The 21,008-nt window shown below is 44.6% G+C and overlaps 1 protein-coding gene across 2 annotated transcripts in view; it reads right to left on the bottom strand.

Annotated features, from left to right (window-relative positions):
* Positions 1 to 21,008, bottom strand: part of LOC120765075 (bromodomain and WD repeat-containing protein 3) — a 51,237-nt gene that overhangs the window by 29,728 nt on the left and 501 nt on the right. The window contains exons 4-11 of one of the 2 annotated variants that reach the window (XM_040089370.1): positions 20,760 to 20,819; positions 12,980 to 13,130; positions 10,535 to 10,633; positions 4,388 to 4,548; positions 3,174 to 3,395; positions 1,685 to 1,785; positions 973 to 1,043; positions 64 to 164 (exon numbers count right to left, since the gene is read on the bottom strand). In XM_040089370.1, coding sequence (XP_039945304.1) covers positions 64 to 164; positions 973 to 1,043; positions 1,685 to 1,785; positions 3,174 to 3,395; positions 4,388 to 4,548; positions 10,535 to 10,633; positions 12,980 to 13,130; positions 20,760 to 20,819 — 966 coding nt within the window. Of the gene's footprint in view, positions 1 to 63; positions 165 to 972; positions 1,044 to 1,684; positions 1,786 to 3,173; positions 3,396 to 4,387; positions 4,549 to 7,065; positions 7,118 to 10,534; positions 10,634 to 12,979; positions 13,131 to 20,759; positions 20,820 to 21,008 lie in introns of those variants that run through there. The other variant, XM_058424025.1, reaches the window with a different exon arrangement.

A 21,008-nucleotide genomic window follows, 5' to 3' on the forward strand; every position in this document is an offset into this window, starting at 1 on the left:
GTTCCTGAAATGAGAAAAAAGGTGGGGGAAAAAAAGAGATTTCTTTTTGGATTTGCCTCTTACCGTGTGAGATTCCAGCTCAGCCATTTTCTCTGGAGATTCTGAGCCCAAATAATAAATTCTTATCACGTGGTCAGTACTCCCTGTTGCAATGAACATGCCACCTAAAACAGAGAACTCTCTGTGAGAAGAAAAGTCATCCAACGGAAAACTTACTTTAACTTTATTTATTTTAATTTCAGAATTCTCAGAATTAGTTTTACATTTCAGAATTAGTTTTAAACAGAAAATTTCAGTGTAATCAGGTAAATGTCAAATAAAATATTTAAATGCAGTTTCACACATCAGAGAAATTATTGCTGAGTTGGGATGCCGTGACTAAGGTATTTTTTTCCTTTCTATTATTGCTCAAAAAGGGCACTGTTGTATGGTTTATTGCATTGAAATGGGCTTAGTTAATTCAGGATTTCTGTACAAAAGTTCTCAATTTCAAAAAGCAAATTTAATGAATAATTACATAATTTTTTTTGTAAAAATCATACTTCATTCAAAACTGCAAAGGAGGTTTGTTAAGCTGAGACTTTTCAATACATTGAATTGCTCCTCTTAGAATTCAGCCAAATTTGGAAGACTAGCAAAAGTGTAATCTTTGACAGAAGATTTCCGCAACTTTTTCACTGAAAAATTTTACCTTGTAAAAGTCGTAAAAGGATGTTACAGAGAAATATCTCTGATGTGCAAAACAAGAGACTGAAAGCCTTGGGAGGGGTCAGGATATTTTAGCTTAAATTACAGGAAAAAAGAGAAAGAGCAGCTTGAGGCAGACACTTTACTGGGAATATTTCCAATAATCACAATTTGACAGGGATAAAATTAACTGGGAAAGGGTTTAACGCTATTTGTACTCAAGAGAAGTAACAGAACTGCCACCAAAGCCCCAAACTCATGAAACAGCTGATGCTGGACACGTACCAGAACTGAAAGATGAACAGGAGATCTGAACACCAGGCCTGGACCTCTCTGCAAACTTCACAGGACGATCCCTACATGCAAAACACATTATTTTTATTTTTTTCTTCTTTACTCAACACTAACAGTTCCCAGCAGCTCAGCAGGTTGAAGGCAAACTCATCTTAAATCTCCTTATTTTATAATTCTCACTTAAGTTTGCTGGAATTTATTTTTCAGTTTAGGAACTTTCTTCCTTAGTTTAGTAAGAAAACAATAATTCTCTAAACTGAGAAGATTATTTAACTGATTTATCGTTATCCTCACCAATTCAAATCTATTTAAAACAGACCCTGCCAAATCATTAATCCAACAGCACTTCCTCCTGATGAAATATGGGTTTGATGACATCTACATATGTACATTCTTATGATTAAAAGCAAATTAATTCATCTGCCTGTACATTTTGGACAGGGATTTAAACCTGAATGTAAAAGCTGGAATTTCTTCCACAGCTTTGGCTCGCAAAGCACAAACCTCAGAAATAAACCCAATCTCTGCCTCCCCCTTGGGTTCCAATGCCACAGAATCCCAAAGTGCTCCTGCCCCACACACCCACAGTTTATTGAGCAAGAAAACTCCCTTATTTCATTATCTCTGCATTCTTCTCTGTGCCAAAATTAAAAATAAATTCCTCCCTGAGTTCAAATAATTGTAATTATCTAAACAGTCTCACTTGAATTTCATGGTGTTCGCATGCCACTGCCAGAAACAGATTGTTCCGTCGGCACCAGTGGAAGTGAGGTATCGAGTTGTTCCTTTCCTTGCCGGAGAGAACTAAAAATAAAAGTTGTAACAATTAAACCAGCTCCTATTTTCTCTTCTTTCATGCTGGAAACTTGTTGACAAGAATGTTTTTTACTAACGCATTAAGTTTCTCCCCAGGAGTACAGAGAGCAGGGGTAAGCATAGAACCTAAACTTCCATAAACATAAAGCTGAGGAAATGGAAAACACCTACATTTTCATTAGGAATTCTTTGTTTTCACCACACAAAGGAAACTGGAGAAATGAAACAAGCCCAGAGCCTGTAAATGGGGCAAAACACATGAGGAAATAGTTTTTTCTAGGCTAGAACTGGATCAGGCATGGCAAATACAACTATTCCTGCATCCAAGCCCAATGAAGAACAGCTGCACAGCAGGATCCCCTCTCCTCTGTCTTCCTAAACCTCTCCAAGGAGAGGGAGACCTTTTTATTCTTAATTTCATAACTGCAGCAATACCTTTAATCCTCAGGCTGCCTGATAATTTTATGAAGGAATCCAGCACTGCTTCCTCAAAAAGAAGTGACTGATTATATTCTAAATTATCAGTTTCACAAAGAGCTGGAGAGAAACACACAAACACACACGCACACACGCACACACACACACATATATATACATGAAAACAAATAATACACCAGTTATAAAGCCAGGTTGAAAAATAGGTTTCTAACACGATCACCCTAACATGGTTGAAATCAGACAAAACTGGAAATGTAGGGAAGATGGGGAGAAATGAGACTCCTGGGGAATACTGGCATGATGGAGAAGCCTGTGCTGAATCCAAGACAGCACCAGTCCAGGAGAGAGGGATTCTGAGCCAAACAGCCCCACTCTCTCTCCCCTCTATGTGCATCACCTGCCAAATTGCAGGGATTGTCTTTTTTATCCTGGAATTTTGTTTTTTAGAGGGTTTCTGCCTGGCAGTTGTGAGGGTTTTTTAAAGAAAATCTGCATTTGCTACAACATCCAGAGCAGCTCTTTAAGCTACAAGCTAAGATAACAAGGAAACAAGAAACAGGGGGGTAAAGAATTTTAACTGATCCTTCTAGAAACAAATATTCTCTGTGAAGACGAGAGTGTTGAGTCAGGTGCTGTGCCAGGAGCACCACCAAGGATGCCAAACACGTCAGCAAGTTGAGCCAAGGAGATGCTGCTGCTCTCTGAGTTGCTCTAAAAGAGCATCAGATCCCCCACTTTCTAGGCCTAAGGAAGCAGCAGTGGGATCACACAGCTAAAAGCACATGGAAGCAGGAGGATGATCCCTTGGGCACAATAGGATTGAGTTAACCAGGAAAAACACCCTTGAGCTGGGACAAATCGTAGACGAAATTTCATCCTTGACAGCCTTATTACCGTTCTAATTCAAGGGTTTAGGGGAAAACCCCATCGGTCCTTACCTGTATGGAAGTGATGGAAGCTGAGTGGCCCTGCAGGACCGCCAGCGGGGCACAGGTCCGCAGGCACCACACCCTGACCACCTTGTCACAGCTGCCCGCGGCCAGCAGCGTGTTCTCGTAGTTGACGGCCATGTCCGAGATCTCTGCCGAGTGGCCCCGCAGGGTGGACAGCAGCCGCCCGTCATCCGTGGCCCAGATCTTCACCAAACAGTCATCTGACCCCTGAAATTCCACAGGAATCCCCAAAGATTACGGGAAAATACGGGACACGTTCCATGCATGTCACAAGCGGATCGCCGCGGATGGAGAGGGATCCCAGCCCCTGTGAACTGATGGAACAGCTCAGTGGGATTCCACACAGGCCCAATTTTAGGAAGAAATTCTTCACTGTGAGGGTGGGAAGGCCCTGTTATAGGTTTCCCAGAGAAGCTGTGGCTGCCCCTGGATCCCTGGAGGTGCCCAAGGCCAGGCTGGATGGGGCTTGGAGCAACCTCAGATAGGGGAAGGTGCCCCTGCCTGTGGCAGGGGGTGGGGCTGGATGACTTTGAAATATTCCATCCCACTCAAACTACTCTGGGATGCTATGATTCCATGAACTGTGGAGTCTGGGGATCGTATGATGGAGTCAAGGATTTCAATTTGATAAAAGAAAATCATGGAATCACAGGATGATGTTGGAAAGGGATCTGTTTGGAAGGCAGGGACACCTTCCATTATTCCAGGTTGCTCCAAGCCCCATCCAACCTGGCTCTAAGGATGGGGCAGCCACAGCTTCTTTGGGCACCTTGTGCCAGGGCTTCATCACCCTCAAAGAGAAGGATTTCTTCCCAATATCCCACCTAACCCTCTCCCCTCTGGCTGTGGGAAGCCATTCCTCCTTATCCTGTCACTCCATGCACGGGGATTAACACTGACAGCTAAAAATCCAACACTCATTTGAAAAATCTGTTGATTTTTTAAATATGCCCAACACAAAGCAAGGGCATCTCCAAAGAAATGGATGCCACTGCATTCTGGAGAATAAAATAATTGTCACAGATTCACTGGCACACTACAAATCCAGGAAGGCAAATTTAGTAGAAATGCAACTTGCAGCTGAACAAAGTCATGTCTGCATCTCAGTCAGTGACTAAGAGGCTGTTGAGGGACTCAAGAAAGGAAGAAATCAAACAAAGCAATCTTCGAAAAGAGAAAGGTCCAGATTTTAAACTTACTGTAAAAATTCTCCTCCCACTGCGATCAAAGGCTATGCAATAAACAGAGGAGAGGTGCCCCAAAATCCTCTTGTGCATCTTCATGTGTTGGTAGGTGGATGTTGGGAACAAGTGGCTGAAACGGCCACATCCAGTTAATTGCCTGGCAGAAAGGATATGAACTGGGAGAGAAAAAAAGAAGCAAAAAGAAGAGTGAGACATGAATTTTGTCCACAACTCAGAGTAAATAAATATTAAATCAAATATGGCTATTTATTAACAACTTTATTATTAGAATCTGTAAAAAAATCTCTTCCACCTTATCAGAACATTCTGTCCAGTGTTATAAAAAGAAAGCCCACTCCTGATGCAGCCTTTAATACCCAGCACAGGCTGCACCTCCTTCCTCACCAAAAACAAAAGCAGAATGAAAAGTTCCCACCACCATTGGGAGTTATTCCAACGTTGAATTCATGAGCAGGTAACTGATACATTTATCCTACATGGATGTGGAAAATCTTTAAGGAAAATCTTTGAAGGGAGAAAGGAAATTTAGGGAATTACATATTACTAATATCAGTTATAAAAAGAGTATAATAATTGTTTATTTTAAGTGTTCTTTGTGATAAAAAGTGATAAAAATCTTTCCTTGGAATGGCTTCCTGATCATATGTGAGGGCCAGAGGACTTCCACGTCCCCATCTTTGAATTCCCATGGCAAGGGTATTGAAGAACAAGAAATAGATGGCATTGACGGAAAACTCCCAGCGGCAGAATGGCAGGTAGGAGAAAAAAACTGCAACAACAACAAACTCCTTCCTATTTCCATAACCAGCAGCCCTTCCAAGAACAGCCTAAAACCTAAATGCACAAACCCATCCTGTGAAATAGCCTTTGATTGGATGCACATTTTGAGACCATTCTGGCGTATTTAATTTCACCGATCCTCTCCTATCACTGTTTTCCCTAGCCTACCCTCACTCACAGCAGCTGAACTTTGGGTTTGAAAGTTTTGAGAGGGTTTTTCTGTGGCACTTGAGGTTCTAACAGAGCTGTGCTGGTGGGTTTGTGGAGTCCCTGTGATAGCAGATCCCCTGGGGCAACTCCTTATCTTCCCCTGCACCTTGACGTGGGCTGGGCTTCACAGGAGCCCCACGAAGCTCTTTAGTTAGTGCCTTTCACTCCTTTAGCTCAAAAGTCTAGTGAAAAACTCGAGCCATTTCTTAATTGTCTCATGATATCGCTGCCAATCTACACAAAAAAAAGATCATGGAGTAGGTTAAAAAAAAAATTAATCTACAAAGTCAAGAAGTGCCATTTCAAAGGGTTCCTAACGTGTAACTCCTTCTGTAAATTGATACCATTGAAGTATTTATACACAGCAAGGAAAATAAATTGCTTCCAGCTTTAAAGAAAGCATTTTTGTGTCTCAGTTTTGGGCACTGAAATGTGAATTATTTTTAATCACTCAACGCAATTGAAACATGACACATGAGGGGAAAAAAGCTGCATAAAAGATGCTTGCAAAAGCCATCAGGCTCCAGCATAGCCTCACCTTCAGTCAATATTTGCTCTGCATGTAAAAACACACATTCATCAATACTAAAAAGCAAAACACACTAAAGCAAATTAATTTACTACCTGCCTACTATTCAACTGATACCTGATATTATACAGGGTTGTTAAACAAAACTGTCTCCGTGAGCAAAGTAAAATTGAAATTTTAAACTCTTTTTCCTACCTCTAACACAGAGGTCCCACAGTGATAAATGCTCTACAAGGTACCTCAGCTTTGCCTACACATTATTTTATTTACTCTTCAAGCATGACAGCTTAAAAGCTGAATTCTTAAAAAGATTACACCTCCCTTTCCCGCACCCTGTGTGCCAACAGAGACGTGGAGTCATTCAGCAACACGGTGATTCTGCTGTGCCTTTCAGGGCTTCAAGCATTTCAATACCTATATATTTATGTATTTAAATACATAATAACAGCGTATCTGCCTGTAAGCAATTTCAGATGGCTTTGAATATTTTTTAACCACACAAAGAACTGTGTAAATTAAAAAGATGCAGTCTCAGGTCAAAATATTCCTAATAATCACAGTATTTTCTGTGTCCCCACTTCTGAACATTTAACACTGCTGTTTGTTGTAAAGCCCATGAAGGAAGCACCAAAAGGCACCAAAATCCCACAGTTTTGGCATCTCACTTTTCCGGTCGATTCCCAGCCTTGCAATCAGTTCAGCTTCAGCGGATATGAAAGTAATTTCTTTTTTTTTTTTTTTTTTCTGTCTTTATTTCCCTATTTGCACAATAGGGACAAACCTCCTCCATCTCCCATGGATAATTACCAAATAAAAAGCCCTGTTTATGAAATGCTTCAATCAGAGACATCCAGAACGAATGTTGAGCCATGAGGAGCAACAACTTTATTAAGGCAACAGCATCTCTGGACAAAAAACCCCCCCTATCACTGCTTCAAAGGAACAAAACCAACATTCTCCGTTCCTGTATTTTTAGGAAGATTAATACACAATATCTAAATAGGGAATTACCCCCACATGACAAAAATCCCTGTGAAGTTTCCTTTCTACACCACAATGAAGTTATTGTCCTCCTAAGGCCCCAAAGCATTAAAACCCAACAATTCCCACATGGAGGAACAGCAACTTAGTAACCCTAAAAAATTTTACTAACCTATCTCATTAACTGATGTATTTCATGCCACACTGGGTGTAAGAGCTGCCAAGTCCGCCCCCTCACTATTCCCTGCCAGGAAAAACTTTCAAGACAGTTATTTCCCATAAAAAGGGAGGAGATCCAGCCTTCTTGATAAGAAAAGTTAATTCTGTCCCAACACTGGAGGGCCATCTCAGCTCCTCCAACTACCAACCTGTAAAATACAGGCATTTTTCTCTTTCTTTCCCACAGTCCTTGGTCCTGGAAGGCCACACCTTGAGGAAAACTGCACTTAATTCAAGTCTGAATTCAAGACGACAACAGCAATTCCTAAATCACAATTTACCTCACATTCTACTATAGGTAACAGCACAATGTAAAAACCCTTGCAAGAAAGCTCACCTAGGGAGGATAAACCCCAAACCCAGCAACAACAACCCACCAGTGAAAGCTAGATTTAAAACAAACAATCATCAGACAGCCCAGACTTCAAAGTTAAATCACAACTCAGAAGGAATTCGAGCATTTCAGTGAGGTAGTCACTGAGCAGCACCAGCCGAATTCCCGCTCTCCCTAAAAACCCTTATCTTGATCCGCTCTTTGCAAGGAAAATTAGAAAATGGGACACTGGTGCAAATGTTTGTTCTAAAATCAGTTTCTCAGAGGTGATGAGCTCCTATCATACTCTTTTACCTTCTGCAGGAAGCATTGTCATTTTGTAATGAGAACCAACGTTTTGCCCTCATCTCAAATCTGAGCAGGGGCTGGGTACCACTCATGGGAGAGACACAAGCCAGGATTTCACAGGAATGCGGAAACAAACACAGTTGGCTCCCACATGGAAAACACCTCCTCAGAGAATGGCTGTGTGGCCACAAAGAGCCTGGACCCAGGAAAAGCAGCAAAAGCACAGTGTGTTCCAGCTCTGGGAGCTGCTGATCTCATGGAACTCATTTCCAGCATGAACCACCATCGATTCCTGACCTCATCCCAGCGCTGCTCTTTGGCAGGCACAAGGTAGTTGGATCACCTTGACTGTGAATTTCCACCCAGCTGAAATGCTTGCTCATTGAGACTGTGCTGAAAACCTTCTGCTTCCAAATTCTGTGTTGTTTTCACTAACAACAGTTGCCCACAGAAAGATTTCCATCCTCAGGTTAGAGCAGCTCTTAAAAGAGTGAAAACAACCTTCTTTCTGAACTGCTCCAATCTGCCTAAAAACATTTAAAAAAAAAAAAAAAAAAAAAAAAAGCCCTGACAATCGAAGCAGCATCAAAAGCAGGTTTATCAAAGGGGAATCACTCCCAGTCCCGAGGTACTGCATGACCAGTCTTTCCACTTTCTGTCTGGAAGAGCACAAAGGGAGCCCTAAAATTTCCACTACTGCAAAAGCTGTCCAGAAAGGCTCGAGCAGACTCTCCTCCTCCACGTCGTCCTGTCAGTGTTTTCCCTCCCTGTCCCCCTCCAGGAGATCACCACAGCCCCACCACACAGGCACCACATCCCTGGGAACGACTTCCACAGCTCAGCACTTTCCCAGAGACTCCCCAGCCAGAAGACTCCCAGCTCTGCCTGGAAAACGCAACACGGATTTCCTGTTCCAGTTCCACTGTGCAGGACCTTTTATTTCGGAGCACGGACCACGAGGTCCCATCCCAACCACATGGAAAGGCAACCACTGCAACTCCCAACCCTGGCAGCTGGACCCTCCCAGTTGGACCATCAGTGACCCCACTCTCTCAGCATTTGGTGGAAAGCTTAAATCCTTATCACCAGAAGGGAAACAATGTGAGAATACTGCTGGCTGCTCACTCTATACCTTATTTACCACTTTGCACAGGTACTTACACAATCACCTCGCTCCTGAATATGCATTAATGGGTATCTTCTACTTCAGCCCAACTCCTTCAGCAAGTAATTCTAGAAAAGTCCATCTGCCTCAGGCAGCACAAGTGTGGGAATTCAGCTATGCCAAAACAGCAAAGAGGTCGGGCACACTTCTTCATCTTGTACTTAAGACCTACACACTGCAGCATCTCTGGCTGGCACCACTCACCAGGAAAAAAACATCCATTTTGCACAAATAGACACAGAATTTTATGACCTTCTCTTCAGGATTAACAAGGAATCCCAAAATCAAACTCCTGCCTGAAGTCAAATACTTATTTTAATATTTATGCACATTTTCCTCTCTCAGTAGTAGTTTATGTAGCTACACCAAGGACTATATTCTTCCAGGAATCAATACTTATAAAAAATATTTCCTAGCTATGAAAGACCCTTTTCCATATAATACCTCTGCATTTCTTAAAAAAAAATAAAACAAACCAACAAACAATTAGAAAAAGACCCAAACAAAAAAAATTATTCTGCTCTTTAATTCACTAAATAGTTACCAAGCAAGCAGCAGAGCCCTTTGCCATGAAAGCATGACAAATGCTGAAGTCCAATCTGCGAGGATGCCTCATTAATAATACCACATATTCCAAAAACACCCTGTCTGATGAAAGAATTGATCCAAGAATCCGCGCAGAAATACAACCAGAGGAGTTGTGTGCAATAAATCGACAATTCAGACTATTAGCAATCCATCAGCACAGCTGCTCACAGTAAAGTACCTGCAGAACCAGCCTAAAATAATAAACACACAGATAGGGTAGAAACAGAAAACTGCCAGCACCATCCCTACTTCTCTAAAGGGAGGGAGGATCCATATGCAAAAGGACTCCCTGACAAACCAGGAAAATGTATCCATTTGCACAAACCCAGATAAAATACCCTCAAAATAAACAAACTAGGATTTACTTTTATGCCTGCAAGAATCTAATTTTTTTTCCCATAAAAACAGTTAATGAAAGTTCAAACCATACAAGGCAAGCACTTGAGTTTATATAAAACAGAGCAGCTCTGTAATGAGATGTAAGCTGAGAGCTCACATATATCTCTGAGTTTTATACAAGTTCTTTATCTAATTGTGTGGACAACTGAGGCTGAAGGAACACAAATGTTGCTTTGGTGATCATTTCCTTTTTGGAGAGGGATGTTGCAAGCAGTCTGTTTTCTGTCATAATCCAACTAAAAGGAATTTTTGAGTCAAAAAAGTTCCCTGGGAGCCAGACGCATTGTTCTGGCTAAGATTCCATGAAGATTCCGGGATTCCATGCTCCTGTGACCGTGCCCATCCAATCTACAAGCCACATGTACGTATTTTGGAGGCATACGGTAAAAAAATAGTCAAGCCCACTCGCCCTCCAAACAACCATGCAAAACATGGCTACACACACACTGTGGAAAATCCAAGCCCGAATAACACAAAAATTATCCTATTGTTAGGGAAAGACCTATTTTAGACTAATTCATTGTGAAATGTCAGAGGAATCATTAATGCAAACCCAGAGTAGTGTTTTGGTCAGTGAGAGGAACTTTCTGTGGGACAGGAATAAATACAGAGAGGAGAAAAGAATATTTTATGGACCTCCAGACTCACCCACGTTTGGTGGTTTCCCGTAGTTCACCGGGAGTTCGGGGGGTCGGCCCCTGTGCAGAGCTGCAAATGCAGATCCTTTCCATAGTGTGTGTCTGAAGTCTGCACCAGCAAGAGTGACAAGGGACATGAAATAATCAATACATTAAATAATCAAGAGGTCAAGCACCACTCCCAACAGCCCAGAATAAGATCTGTCGGATTAAACACTTTGTCAGATTCCTCATTTAAAGACTGAGACTCTGATTTACAGTTCCTCGGCAGTGTCACTGTAAATGGTTTCAACTTATTTTTGCTTAATTTGGGTGATTATTGACTCTAAATCCATGGAGAGAAAAAGTGAATTTAAAAAGTGGGTGCACTTTATATTGAGGCCCAGCTGAACTCTGCTGTTTTCCTTCTACAATGCCAACACTTAAAGCATCTCTGCTTAGGAACTGCACATTTGAGAATTCACATTTTGCTGCCTGAATTCACATTTTGCTGCCTGAAAGTGAGAGAAGTCAGGGTTTTTTCCAATAAATCTGTTTTCCTGCAATAAGTGGCAATGTGCCCTCCTTTCAGACTGTCCTCTGCACCCCACTCCCCCCGCCCCCCCCCCAAAAAAATCATTGTTTTAAAGTGAAGACTGTTCTCTTTAAAGACTCTCCAGCATTCTACTGCCAACTGGCCTCGGAGAGGCTTCTCTCCAGAACAATAGTGATTTTTCTGAGACTGTTCAAAGTGCCTCAGAAATTAGACCTGGATTTCTTCCATTTCTGGCCATCTGGAGGGAGAGAAATGAGCTTCCACAGTGAGTAAGTGCTGAAACAGAAGGACAGTGCTGCAGGTTGGTGGATCTATGTAGCACCATGTAGGTCTCTGAACGTAAAGTGCACAAGCAGAGGTGACTCAGAGACTCCTGAAAGCACCTTCTGATTAAACCCCAAACTGCTGCACAGAGTTTTAAATGATACTCATTAAAAACAGCACTCAGACTTCCTAAAATAGATCCATCCACCTAAACCCCTCTGATCCCCTGCGGAAAAATGTTATATTTCTCTTAACATTTTGCTGCTATATGCTTCTAAACTGCAAACTAAGTGTGAATATTTCTCTGCAAACCTGAATTTCTGCACCTAATTACAGCAAAGTACGGGCAAAACAAAGCTTAGTCCCAAAATTCTGTAGGGCAATGTGTTTGGGAACTGCTCATCCCTCCAGGAGATATCCAATGCTCGTCAGCATCATGGTGTGACTTCACAGGATGCAGAGAATTAAGTGCTCAACTGCCACAAAAACAGGAAGGTCCTGCTCTGCCATCCCTCCTCCTCTCCCAGGATGATGCTCCTCCTCTTGTGTCACCTCCAGCCCTGTGATCCTTTTCCACCAGCTCGTTTAATTCACAACAAATTTTGCAACATTTCAGCTCTCTGAATCAGCACATCAGAGGATCAAGGAAGTTCTGGCTCCTGCAGGGAGGAAGTGGCAGGGGCATGGAGTGAGGAGGGAAGGAGGAATCACTTCAATAGCAGACAGCTCTCAGATGTCTTTAGCTCTAACACAAAAGTGCTCCCAGGATCATTCTCTCAAGCAGAGAGCGTTTTTCAAAGGCAAAAGGACTGGTGCTCTCTTCATGGAAGGAATGGGGGCTTTCAAATTAACTTGAAACAAGGACAAGCAGGAATTGTCACCAAAGAATCAGCCTGGCCTTCTCCTACTCCCTAGATGCTGCCCCAAACGCCATCACCCTGTCCTGTGTCCGCACAGCCAGGCAGCCAAAGCACGGAAAAAAACAGGCTGAAAAATAGCCCAGCTCAGTGATTTTAGACACAGATGTGTGTAAATGTATATGGAAAAAATAGCATTTATCAGATGCATCAAACCCCTAATCCAAATCACATCATTTACTGTTGCTATATTATGTGAGCTTTTATGAGATGTTTACAGCTCTGTAGCTGAATTCTCACAGTTTGTACTGTAAACAATGGTGTTTTCCACATCCCTCTCTGATGAGAGTCAACTGATTAACTTCTAGTCTGGCCAGTGCGATGGAGAGGTGGTAACCTTGTTCTCCAATCCCTGGTCATTGTTCAAATTCTATATAAGTGAAGTCTTTGTAAACAATAAAGTTCTTCAGCCTTCATCTTTGTGGAGTCAAAGATTCTGTGAGTATCTTTTGTGTCCTCTAGCAACAATTTACACAAACACCAACGCACCAGGGAAGGAGGCAGAGGAAGTAACAAGATCAGGCAACTGTAGGCAAGAATTGCTTAAAATGGCATTTTCAGCCCAAGAAAATATATCCAACAGGGCCAGCAACAACTGCATTTTAAGACGAAAAAAGCTGGCAAGAACAGGAAACAAAGCAGGGCGCATGCAAACACGCAGATATCCCAACAGGAACGGCAGCAAAATGGGGTTAATCATTAAAATAGAATTCAAACCCAGATAAATTGAGAATCTTACCTTTTGCTGCCCTCAGGAGAGACTGGCGCCCGACACCCAGCAAAGTCTGCACCCCCAGGACACTCTGGGGGATTTCCTTGTCTAAGAGGGGTCCAAGTCTCTCACAGATCCTAAGAAGATAATCTGGAGGGATGTGTGCATTGACAGCCACCTAAACACACAAACAACACAGACGTTTGAAAACTGGTTCCTTTTTCCTTCTACGGGTAGTACTTTGCTTCATATTCATGTGTAAAGTTATGAAAATCCCCTCCAAATTATAATGCATTTTAAAGTGTTGTAGAAGCCACGACAGAAATTTCAAGTTGCAACAGCTTAATTGTAAATTTAGGGTATCCCTTAATAAGAAACAAAAATCCCCAGTGCAGTGCTCTGCTCGAAGAACTGTTTTTAAGCCTTTTTTAGCTTTCAGTTCAGTCTCTTCCCATTTTTTGCTTAACTGAAACACCCTTGCATTGACATCACTGCACGAAGCAGATGTGCAAAAGAACAAAACCTTTAAAAATTACCTAAAACCCCTAAACACTACCCTAAAATCAAAAATCAGTCTCCACTTTCCAGCTCCTGGGAGTAGGTATCTTTAAGACCCACATGTGTAGGCTCCAATTTTGTCATGTTGGGAAAACATCCTCTATTTTTCCCTTTGGACAGAGGCTGTTTTCTAAGGAGTGACAACAGATTTTCTGAGAGTCTGTTCGAACAACAAATAAATTGTGCCTCATCATAGAGAATGTCCTGCACTGCCTGACTCCTGTATTTACAAACTGGCAGGAAAAGCTGCCCGCCAGAGCTCCTTTGACACAGGACACACAGCTCCACACACCTCTTTTCATGGATCAACAGCCCCCTGCCTACCCAGATCCCAGGGATGTGCCCAGCTCCCCGCCCCAGCACACCGGAGGGAGTGCCAGGCAGCAGGAAGGAGGAGAAGGTCTGTAATTCCCTCAGTCCTGCTGCCAAAACACTGTTCACTCAACTGTGTCATCAAACAGATCATTAGGACACGTCGTTGGGAATTTTTTCATTCCAATTGGGCAACCGCAGTGGAGCTACAGGACCCAGCACAGCCAGGCAGGGCTGGATAACGTCACCACCTGCACCATGAGCAGGTTCAACACTGTCCCATAACCCAGATTTTAACCAAAAATATATGTATCTAATTAAATGTACATGTACAGTGTAAAGAAATGTATCTAATTAAATACACAATGCATCAGTTAACTAAATCGGACTAAAACCTCTTCCAGTGTGAATCAAACTCTCAGAGAAGAGTCAGGTTCCTCCCTCACTGCTGGTTCAAGAATCATCAATCATGATGATTCTAAAGATGCAAAATCATAATTTTTTCAGCGCAGGAATGAGAAACCTGATGAGCGCGTTACTATGTTCTCATTCCAAGACTTTTCATCCTGTGAGTGAGCATCAAGGAATGACCCTGCGAATGCTCTCCTACATTGACAGGTTTCTCTAGTAATTTTAGCTTTTTTTCCAAGAGTTCCAAAATTATATTGGCACCCTCTCAGTGGTACAGCCAGTGAAGTTCCATGTATAAGCATGAATGCTCTTTCACTGTAAATGATGGGATATAACAGCAGTTGAGAAAAGGATTATCCAAACTTTGGTATTTGCCACTCATTCTGACTCATTCCTGAAACACTGTAAATGTGCTCATGCTACAAAATATTTTATGACACTGCACCAGCTTCTCTTCAGTCTGTAAGATTTCTGAAAGAGTCTGAAAAGGAGGTTCCAGAGAAAGAATCTGCAGTTAAGTAAAATCTGAGTATGAAATTCTTATTTCCATCTCTGATAACCAGCAACAAGCCCCCTCAGTCACCATCTGCCAATACACAGCAACATATCAATATTAAGATTAAAAGCCCAAAAAAGACCAACCTAGAAGATCCAAAATTTTACTTCCAGAGCACCAAAGGAACCCAAATCATACCATTCTCTCTGGAAATGTATAAAAATCCAAACCATTTTCCCAGTGTAGCACAGCAAACACTCCCCTCTTCACCCTGGAGCTGGTTTGGGAGTTTCAGCACATTACATGCCTAAGGAAGGTGCTTAATTTGCTGGCAGCAAATATCCCACTGCAGAGACAAGGTGCTCCACAAGCAGTCCTGACTAACTCCACAATGGAAAAGTACTTGGTGGCTTAAAGATGAAGGCACAGTTTTACAGGGAACAGCAAAGAGCAAACACTGGTACGTGGGGCCTGACAGCATGCCCCGATCACACCTCTTTCCTTGCACATTTCCACGTTTCTACAACCCACAATAGCCTCAAATATGCAGTTCTTAATCTGAATATTAGCACTGCTGTTACTATATTAGCTCCATACGCAGGCAGCAAGAGCAGCAAATTCTCCTGGTGATTTTTTTCCATAATAACTTCCAGAAAAAATGTTTAAATCACAGCCCACAGCTAAACAAGTAATTCTGTTTTCAGGTTCCCAGAAGAACTTGAATCAAAAATCATTCCTTTCACCTCTGTGCAAGTGAGCCGTAAATGGATTTTAAGTCTTTTTCTAGAAAATGAAGTTGCAAACATCCAGCTGAAAAAAACATTGTTTCCCAGATTAGATTTTCCTTAAAAGAAGGATGGAAAAAGGCAAAGGTACAGCTACACCTCTTAGCGTGTGCTCATCAAATCCCATGCGGCAAAATGAAACAGCAGTAAGGATATTATCAGCTCCTCAAATATATTAGAAAATATTTTAGAATATAATGAGAAAACATTTTAGAAAATAATCAAAAAATTGGAAAAACCAGAGATGACTAATACAGGCCGCAACCTTGCATGCTAATGCAGAACTGAAAATGTGCTAAGTGAGAATAAATGCTGCATCTTGGGATAAAACATAAAGAAAATACGTTTTGTTGCCTTAGGATGTGAAAAATCCTATAAAAGTTAAAATATGAGAGCACAAGAATGCAATAGAACTGGGTGAGTTCTCTGACACAGTAACCACACAGGTGCCATGGATCTAAAAAGTGAAGGATCAAGTGAAGTGAATCCATTATTCTTAAAAATTCTCTTTTTAAAAATCTCTCCCAGCCCTGGCTGCTTGAGCCAGGCTGAGATAAGCTGCACCAATGATAAGCACAAAGAAAGAACTATTAGCGAAGTCACGTCAGGGCTCAGAGAAATTCAACCCTTAAACCTGTTCACGGTCCTGTGGTTGGAAGCACCACCTCAGAGCCCATGAGCAGAGTCCTCCCTGGAGCTGGGAGAGGCAGCTTCTAGATCCCCGAAAAAAAATCCCCCGGGGTGACTCTGATCCTTGTTTGGACAATGCCCTCAGGCACAGGGTGGGATGCTCGGGGTGTTTGATGATCCTTGGGGGTCCCTTCCAAGACAGGAATCTGTGATTCTACAGCTGCTGACAACTCGTCCTCCAAGGAAGGTTTCAATGAACAGGGAGCAAACAACCCAAAAAACACTCTTTGTGATTACTGCTTAAAGTAAGATGTCTGTTTTGCCAGAGATGGGAACCAGGGAGCTCTGGGAACCATCTCTTTTGGGAAGCCCAGTGGAACATCTCTTCAAAGCACAGATTTGAGGCAGGAGCTGCAGACTGGAATGAGGCAGCGGCGCGGCCCTTCGGAGACGCTCTGTCCCCACTCCTGCTGGGCAGGCCCAGCTGGGCTTCAGCAGTGGATTTCTCTCCTCCAGGTAGCCATCCAACGCTTCCCGCATTTGCCAAAACAACCATCAATTAAGGCTCAGTTGACAACTGTATCAAAAAGCAGTGGAGGAGGCCAAGAGGCCAAGGCAGCTGAGCAAGCAGGAAATTACTCACAACTTTAAACAGGGAATCTCAGCAAAAAGAAGCTCATGCACTGGACCTGCACAAGATACCGACAATATGCAAATAGACTGGAATTAAAAGAGCCTCTACCCACTGGGATCCCAGGAGAGAACAGATTGGAATGACCATGCTAGCAGACATTTTCCAGAGGTGACAAAACCGCAACATCTCTGCTCTGCTAATGCTGGGATTGGCAGGATCTATAAATACCAGCACCTCGGACTCAGGGCTAGTTTTAAATCAATGCAGATGGGCAAGGCAGGAACTCGGAGCCAAATCCCATAAGCTGTTCCATACCAGCACAGCCGCTCATGGATGCAAATTCCCCATTGTCCAACTACAGCTGATTTTCTGTTTTGCCTGGAATTACAAGTTTTTCAGCACAAAGACCAAACCAGGCTGAGCCAGAAGACAGCCCATGAGAAAGTTCTTAAAACCAGAGCAGAGCCAGTCACCTTTATCAGGAATAAACAAAGATAATGTGGAACAGCAGGTCACTGGAGACTGTGCTGATAATCGGAGCCGTTCAGCTTGACTCATCTGTACAGCAGCTGACTCCACACTGAGCTGCTGTGGCTCGTTTAGAACCAGAGCACTAATTGCCTGCAAGTTGGACACTCTTCTGACATTCATAAGGCTGGGCTGGATGGGGCTTGGAGCAACCTAGTCTAGTGGAAAGTGTACCTGTCCATGGCAGGGGGTGGAATGGGATGGGCTTGAAGATGCCTCCCAACCCAAACCAGTCTGGGATTTTGTGATGCACTGATCCTCCCCTTTACAAACACACCTCATGTCTCAAGACCACCAGCAGCCAGTGGGAAAGTAAAACCACTGTGGAGTACACCTGGAGAATTCAGCCTGGAGAAGAGGGAACTGAGGGGAGAATCATCAGGGGGTGGCAGCTCCTCCTGAGGGGCAGCTCCAATCTCTGTCCCTGCGAGAGGGACAGGACCCATGGAATGGCTGGAAGTGTGTCAGGGAGATTTAGGTGGAGATCAGGGAAAAGTTTTTCCCCCAAAGGGTATCAAGCACTGCCCAGGCTCCCGAGGGAATGGGCAGAGCCTCGAGGCTGCCAGAGCTCTGGGAGTATTTGGACTACGCTCCCAGGGATGCACAGGGTGAGATTGTTGGGGTGTGTGTGCAGGGCCAGGAGCCGGACTGATGATCCTGTGTATCCCTTCCAGCTCAGGATATTCTGTGACTCCGGGATTACCCTGACAGGCAGTCATAGGCAGCAGGCAAAAAGTGCTCCAATGTGAAAATAAACGGGAAAAAAAAAGAGAACACAAACGCACATAAACTTGCGTTCTGCGTTGTTTTGCTCCATAGGTACAATTCTTATTAGCATGTCTTAAATTACTGGTCTGCCCTGTGATACCTGACATTTAAAGTAAAAGATTAAGTTTAAAAAAAAAAAAAAAAAAAAAAAAAGGAACAAAGGACTCTCACAGTGAGCTTTCCCATCTTGCCTAAAAACTCGAGTGAAGTGGGAGTAAACATTCCCTAGATAAAAACCACCCAGCAGCCATTGGCCTGTTCCATATTTATCACTCCCAAAAGCCCAGGAGCAGTAACAACGTACTCCGTGGTCACAGTATTGGTATATTTCCTGAAAAACACCACTCGGCACCACAAAGCTGAAACACCAGAACAAGAAATATTCTGTCTGAATATTGGGCTAACAAACAAATCAGACTTCTCCGGGTTGTAAACTCTCATGAATTCAATTACCTGCCTGACCAGAGTAGCTGCACAACCCAGCTGAGATTGTAAACGATTTCAGGTTTCTGTCTGTAAAAAGCAGAAATGGGTAGAAAAAACCCCTTTACCTCCAACTGCTGGAATCTCCAATTTAATTTTGGTTGATTGGTGTCTGAGATAATTAAAATGAAGGTAGGAGTGCTTTGTGTCCTTCACAACCCTGGCTCTGTGCTGAACACGGCATTCAGACATCCAGCCAGCCCTGAAGTCGAGGAGCTCAGGTTAATAAACAATCATAAGCAGCCAAAAGTCCAAATTCCAAACACAGCAAACCCTAAGCAATGAGGGAGAAAAAGCCTTTCTTCAACATCCTCAACACTCTGAGGATTCACAGAAACTCAGCTCATCCCACTTGGCATCAACCTGTCTCACTGTAATGATTAATTTATAATCCTGGTCCTTACTGTACACCATGAGAAACAGCTAAATAATATTAGATAAAAAGGCAAACTAAAAGCATTGGGTAGTGCTGGTTAGTTTAAGACATAGGAAAATACTTTAAATTTAACTATGATATGAGGTCATACAGAAAGAACAATTTTCCCATTAACTCCAAAACTCACTTCAAAACGGTTTTTCTCTCATTTCTGAAATGTTAAAGAGGAGTACATGATTCAACATGTTCACACACACATTTTAAAAACAGATTTTAAGGCTTTTATATATGTGCCACAGAGAAAAAAAGGAAAAAAAAATTATATTAATCAAAGTGATAGGGAAAACCAATCTCCCTGACATCAGACTTCAGAGTGGCACTGCTAATATTCCTCCTGGATACTGGGTGCAATTCCATGCTAAACCTGAGAAAGCCCACAGTTAGATTTCAGATTCTCTAGGAAGACCATAGAGCACCAAAATGTATTCAATGCAGAACTTAGTCTATGTCTGCTCGCTCAATTTACAGTCCCACAGTTATCCACAAGAGGTGTGAGGAAGCCCACAGCTTCCACCTGAAATTCTGAACAGGCTTTGGAAAGGGAAAGGCAGCGGGACCAAAGGTGTCCTCTGGGCACAAGTTCTGATCACACCTGAGCTCCTACAACGTTGCTAAAGTAGGAAACCAGCTCCTGAGCCAGATGCAGAGGAGTCTGAGCAACAGTCATGGCAAAACCCCACGTCACCGCTGCTCCATGGCAGCCGGGAGAGGCCAGGACGTGCTTTCCATTCCTTCCAGGTGAGGTGCCAGTGCTGGGCACAGGTATCAATGCCATAAACGCTATTGGGAAGTTTACATCGGTGCAACTGCAAAGTGCTACATCAGCGCCGCAGGCCAGTGCCCTGAGCTCCCAGAAATGAAACCGAGGCCGCCTGGACCCTTTGGAAAAGGACTGGAACGGCTTCACTTTTATCCCTTTCACACAGACACATCTCGGGGGGTGCGGGGCCAAGGGCCACCCCCCACCCCCGGCCTTGCGGAGAGACTGACCTTCCTCAATGACACACATTCATTGGCTTTACACCTCAGCAAAAGCAGCCACTCCGTCTATTTCAGCGGCATTTAACAGCCACAACACCACGCTTCCTAACCCTTCCTTTCCTGCCTGACAGCAGGCCCAGACGCCGCGGTGAGGGGCGGGTTTCGCGCAGGCCGCCGCAGGCCGGGAATCCCTGACCCAGCCCGGCAGCGCCGGGCCCGGCGGCACGTCCGGCACGTCCCCCCCCCGCCAACGCCGGGCCGCGGGAGCGCGGCCGAGCCCGGCCCGGAGCGGAGCGGCCCCGGGGGCGCGGGCGAGGCGGCGGCGATGGCGCGGGGGGACCGGGGGGGGAGACCCGCGCCCCCCGCCCCGCCGGCTCCGCCGCGGCGCCGCCGCAGCCAATCAGCTGCCGCCTCACATCGCCGCGCAGCGCTCTCCGCGTTGTAAGGCGCGGCGCCATTGGCCGCGGCGGCCCCCGGTGCGTGCCCTCGGATAACCCCCGGCCCCACAATAGCGCGGCGCGGCCGCTCCGCCGGCGCTACCGGGCGGCCACGGGGGTCTCACCGGCAGCCCCCGGCCCCGCCGCGCCTCCGCTCCCCGCCCTCCCCTCCGCACCCCGCGGCCCGCCGCGGCCTCGGTGGGGCGCACCCCGCAGTCCGGGTGGGGGGGAGGAAACACACAAACGGAGCGGGGGAGGAGTGGGGGACGCGGCGCCCGGTGCGGCGGCGGCGGCGGCGGCGGCGCGGGGGGAAGTTGTCGGAAAAGTCAGGAGTGAAACTTGTCTCACCAGGTCCTCGAAGCTCCGGCGGTGCTCCTTGCCCTGCCAGTCCAGGCGCCGCGGAATCAGCTGCGGGAGCGACACGGGGACGGGGGCGGCCGTCAGAGCCCGAGCGACCCCTCCCCGGGGAGCCCCCTCCGGAGCCCGTCCGCGCCCCCCACCCCGGGATGGAGCCCCCCCGGGCACGGCCCCGGCCCCGCCGCGGGGCAGCCGCGCTCCCGCCGGGTGTCCCGTGCGGAGATGGGCTGGGTTAGACGG

Source organism: Hirundo rustica, chromosome Z, assembly GCF_015227805.2.
Source record: "Hirundo rustica isolate bHirRus1 chromosome Z, bHirRus1.pri.v3, whole genome shotgun sequence".
In the NCBI taxonomy this organism is placed as follows: Eukaryota; Metazoa; Chordata; class Aves; order Passeriformes; family Hirundinidae; genus Hirundo; species Hirundo rustica.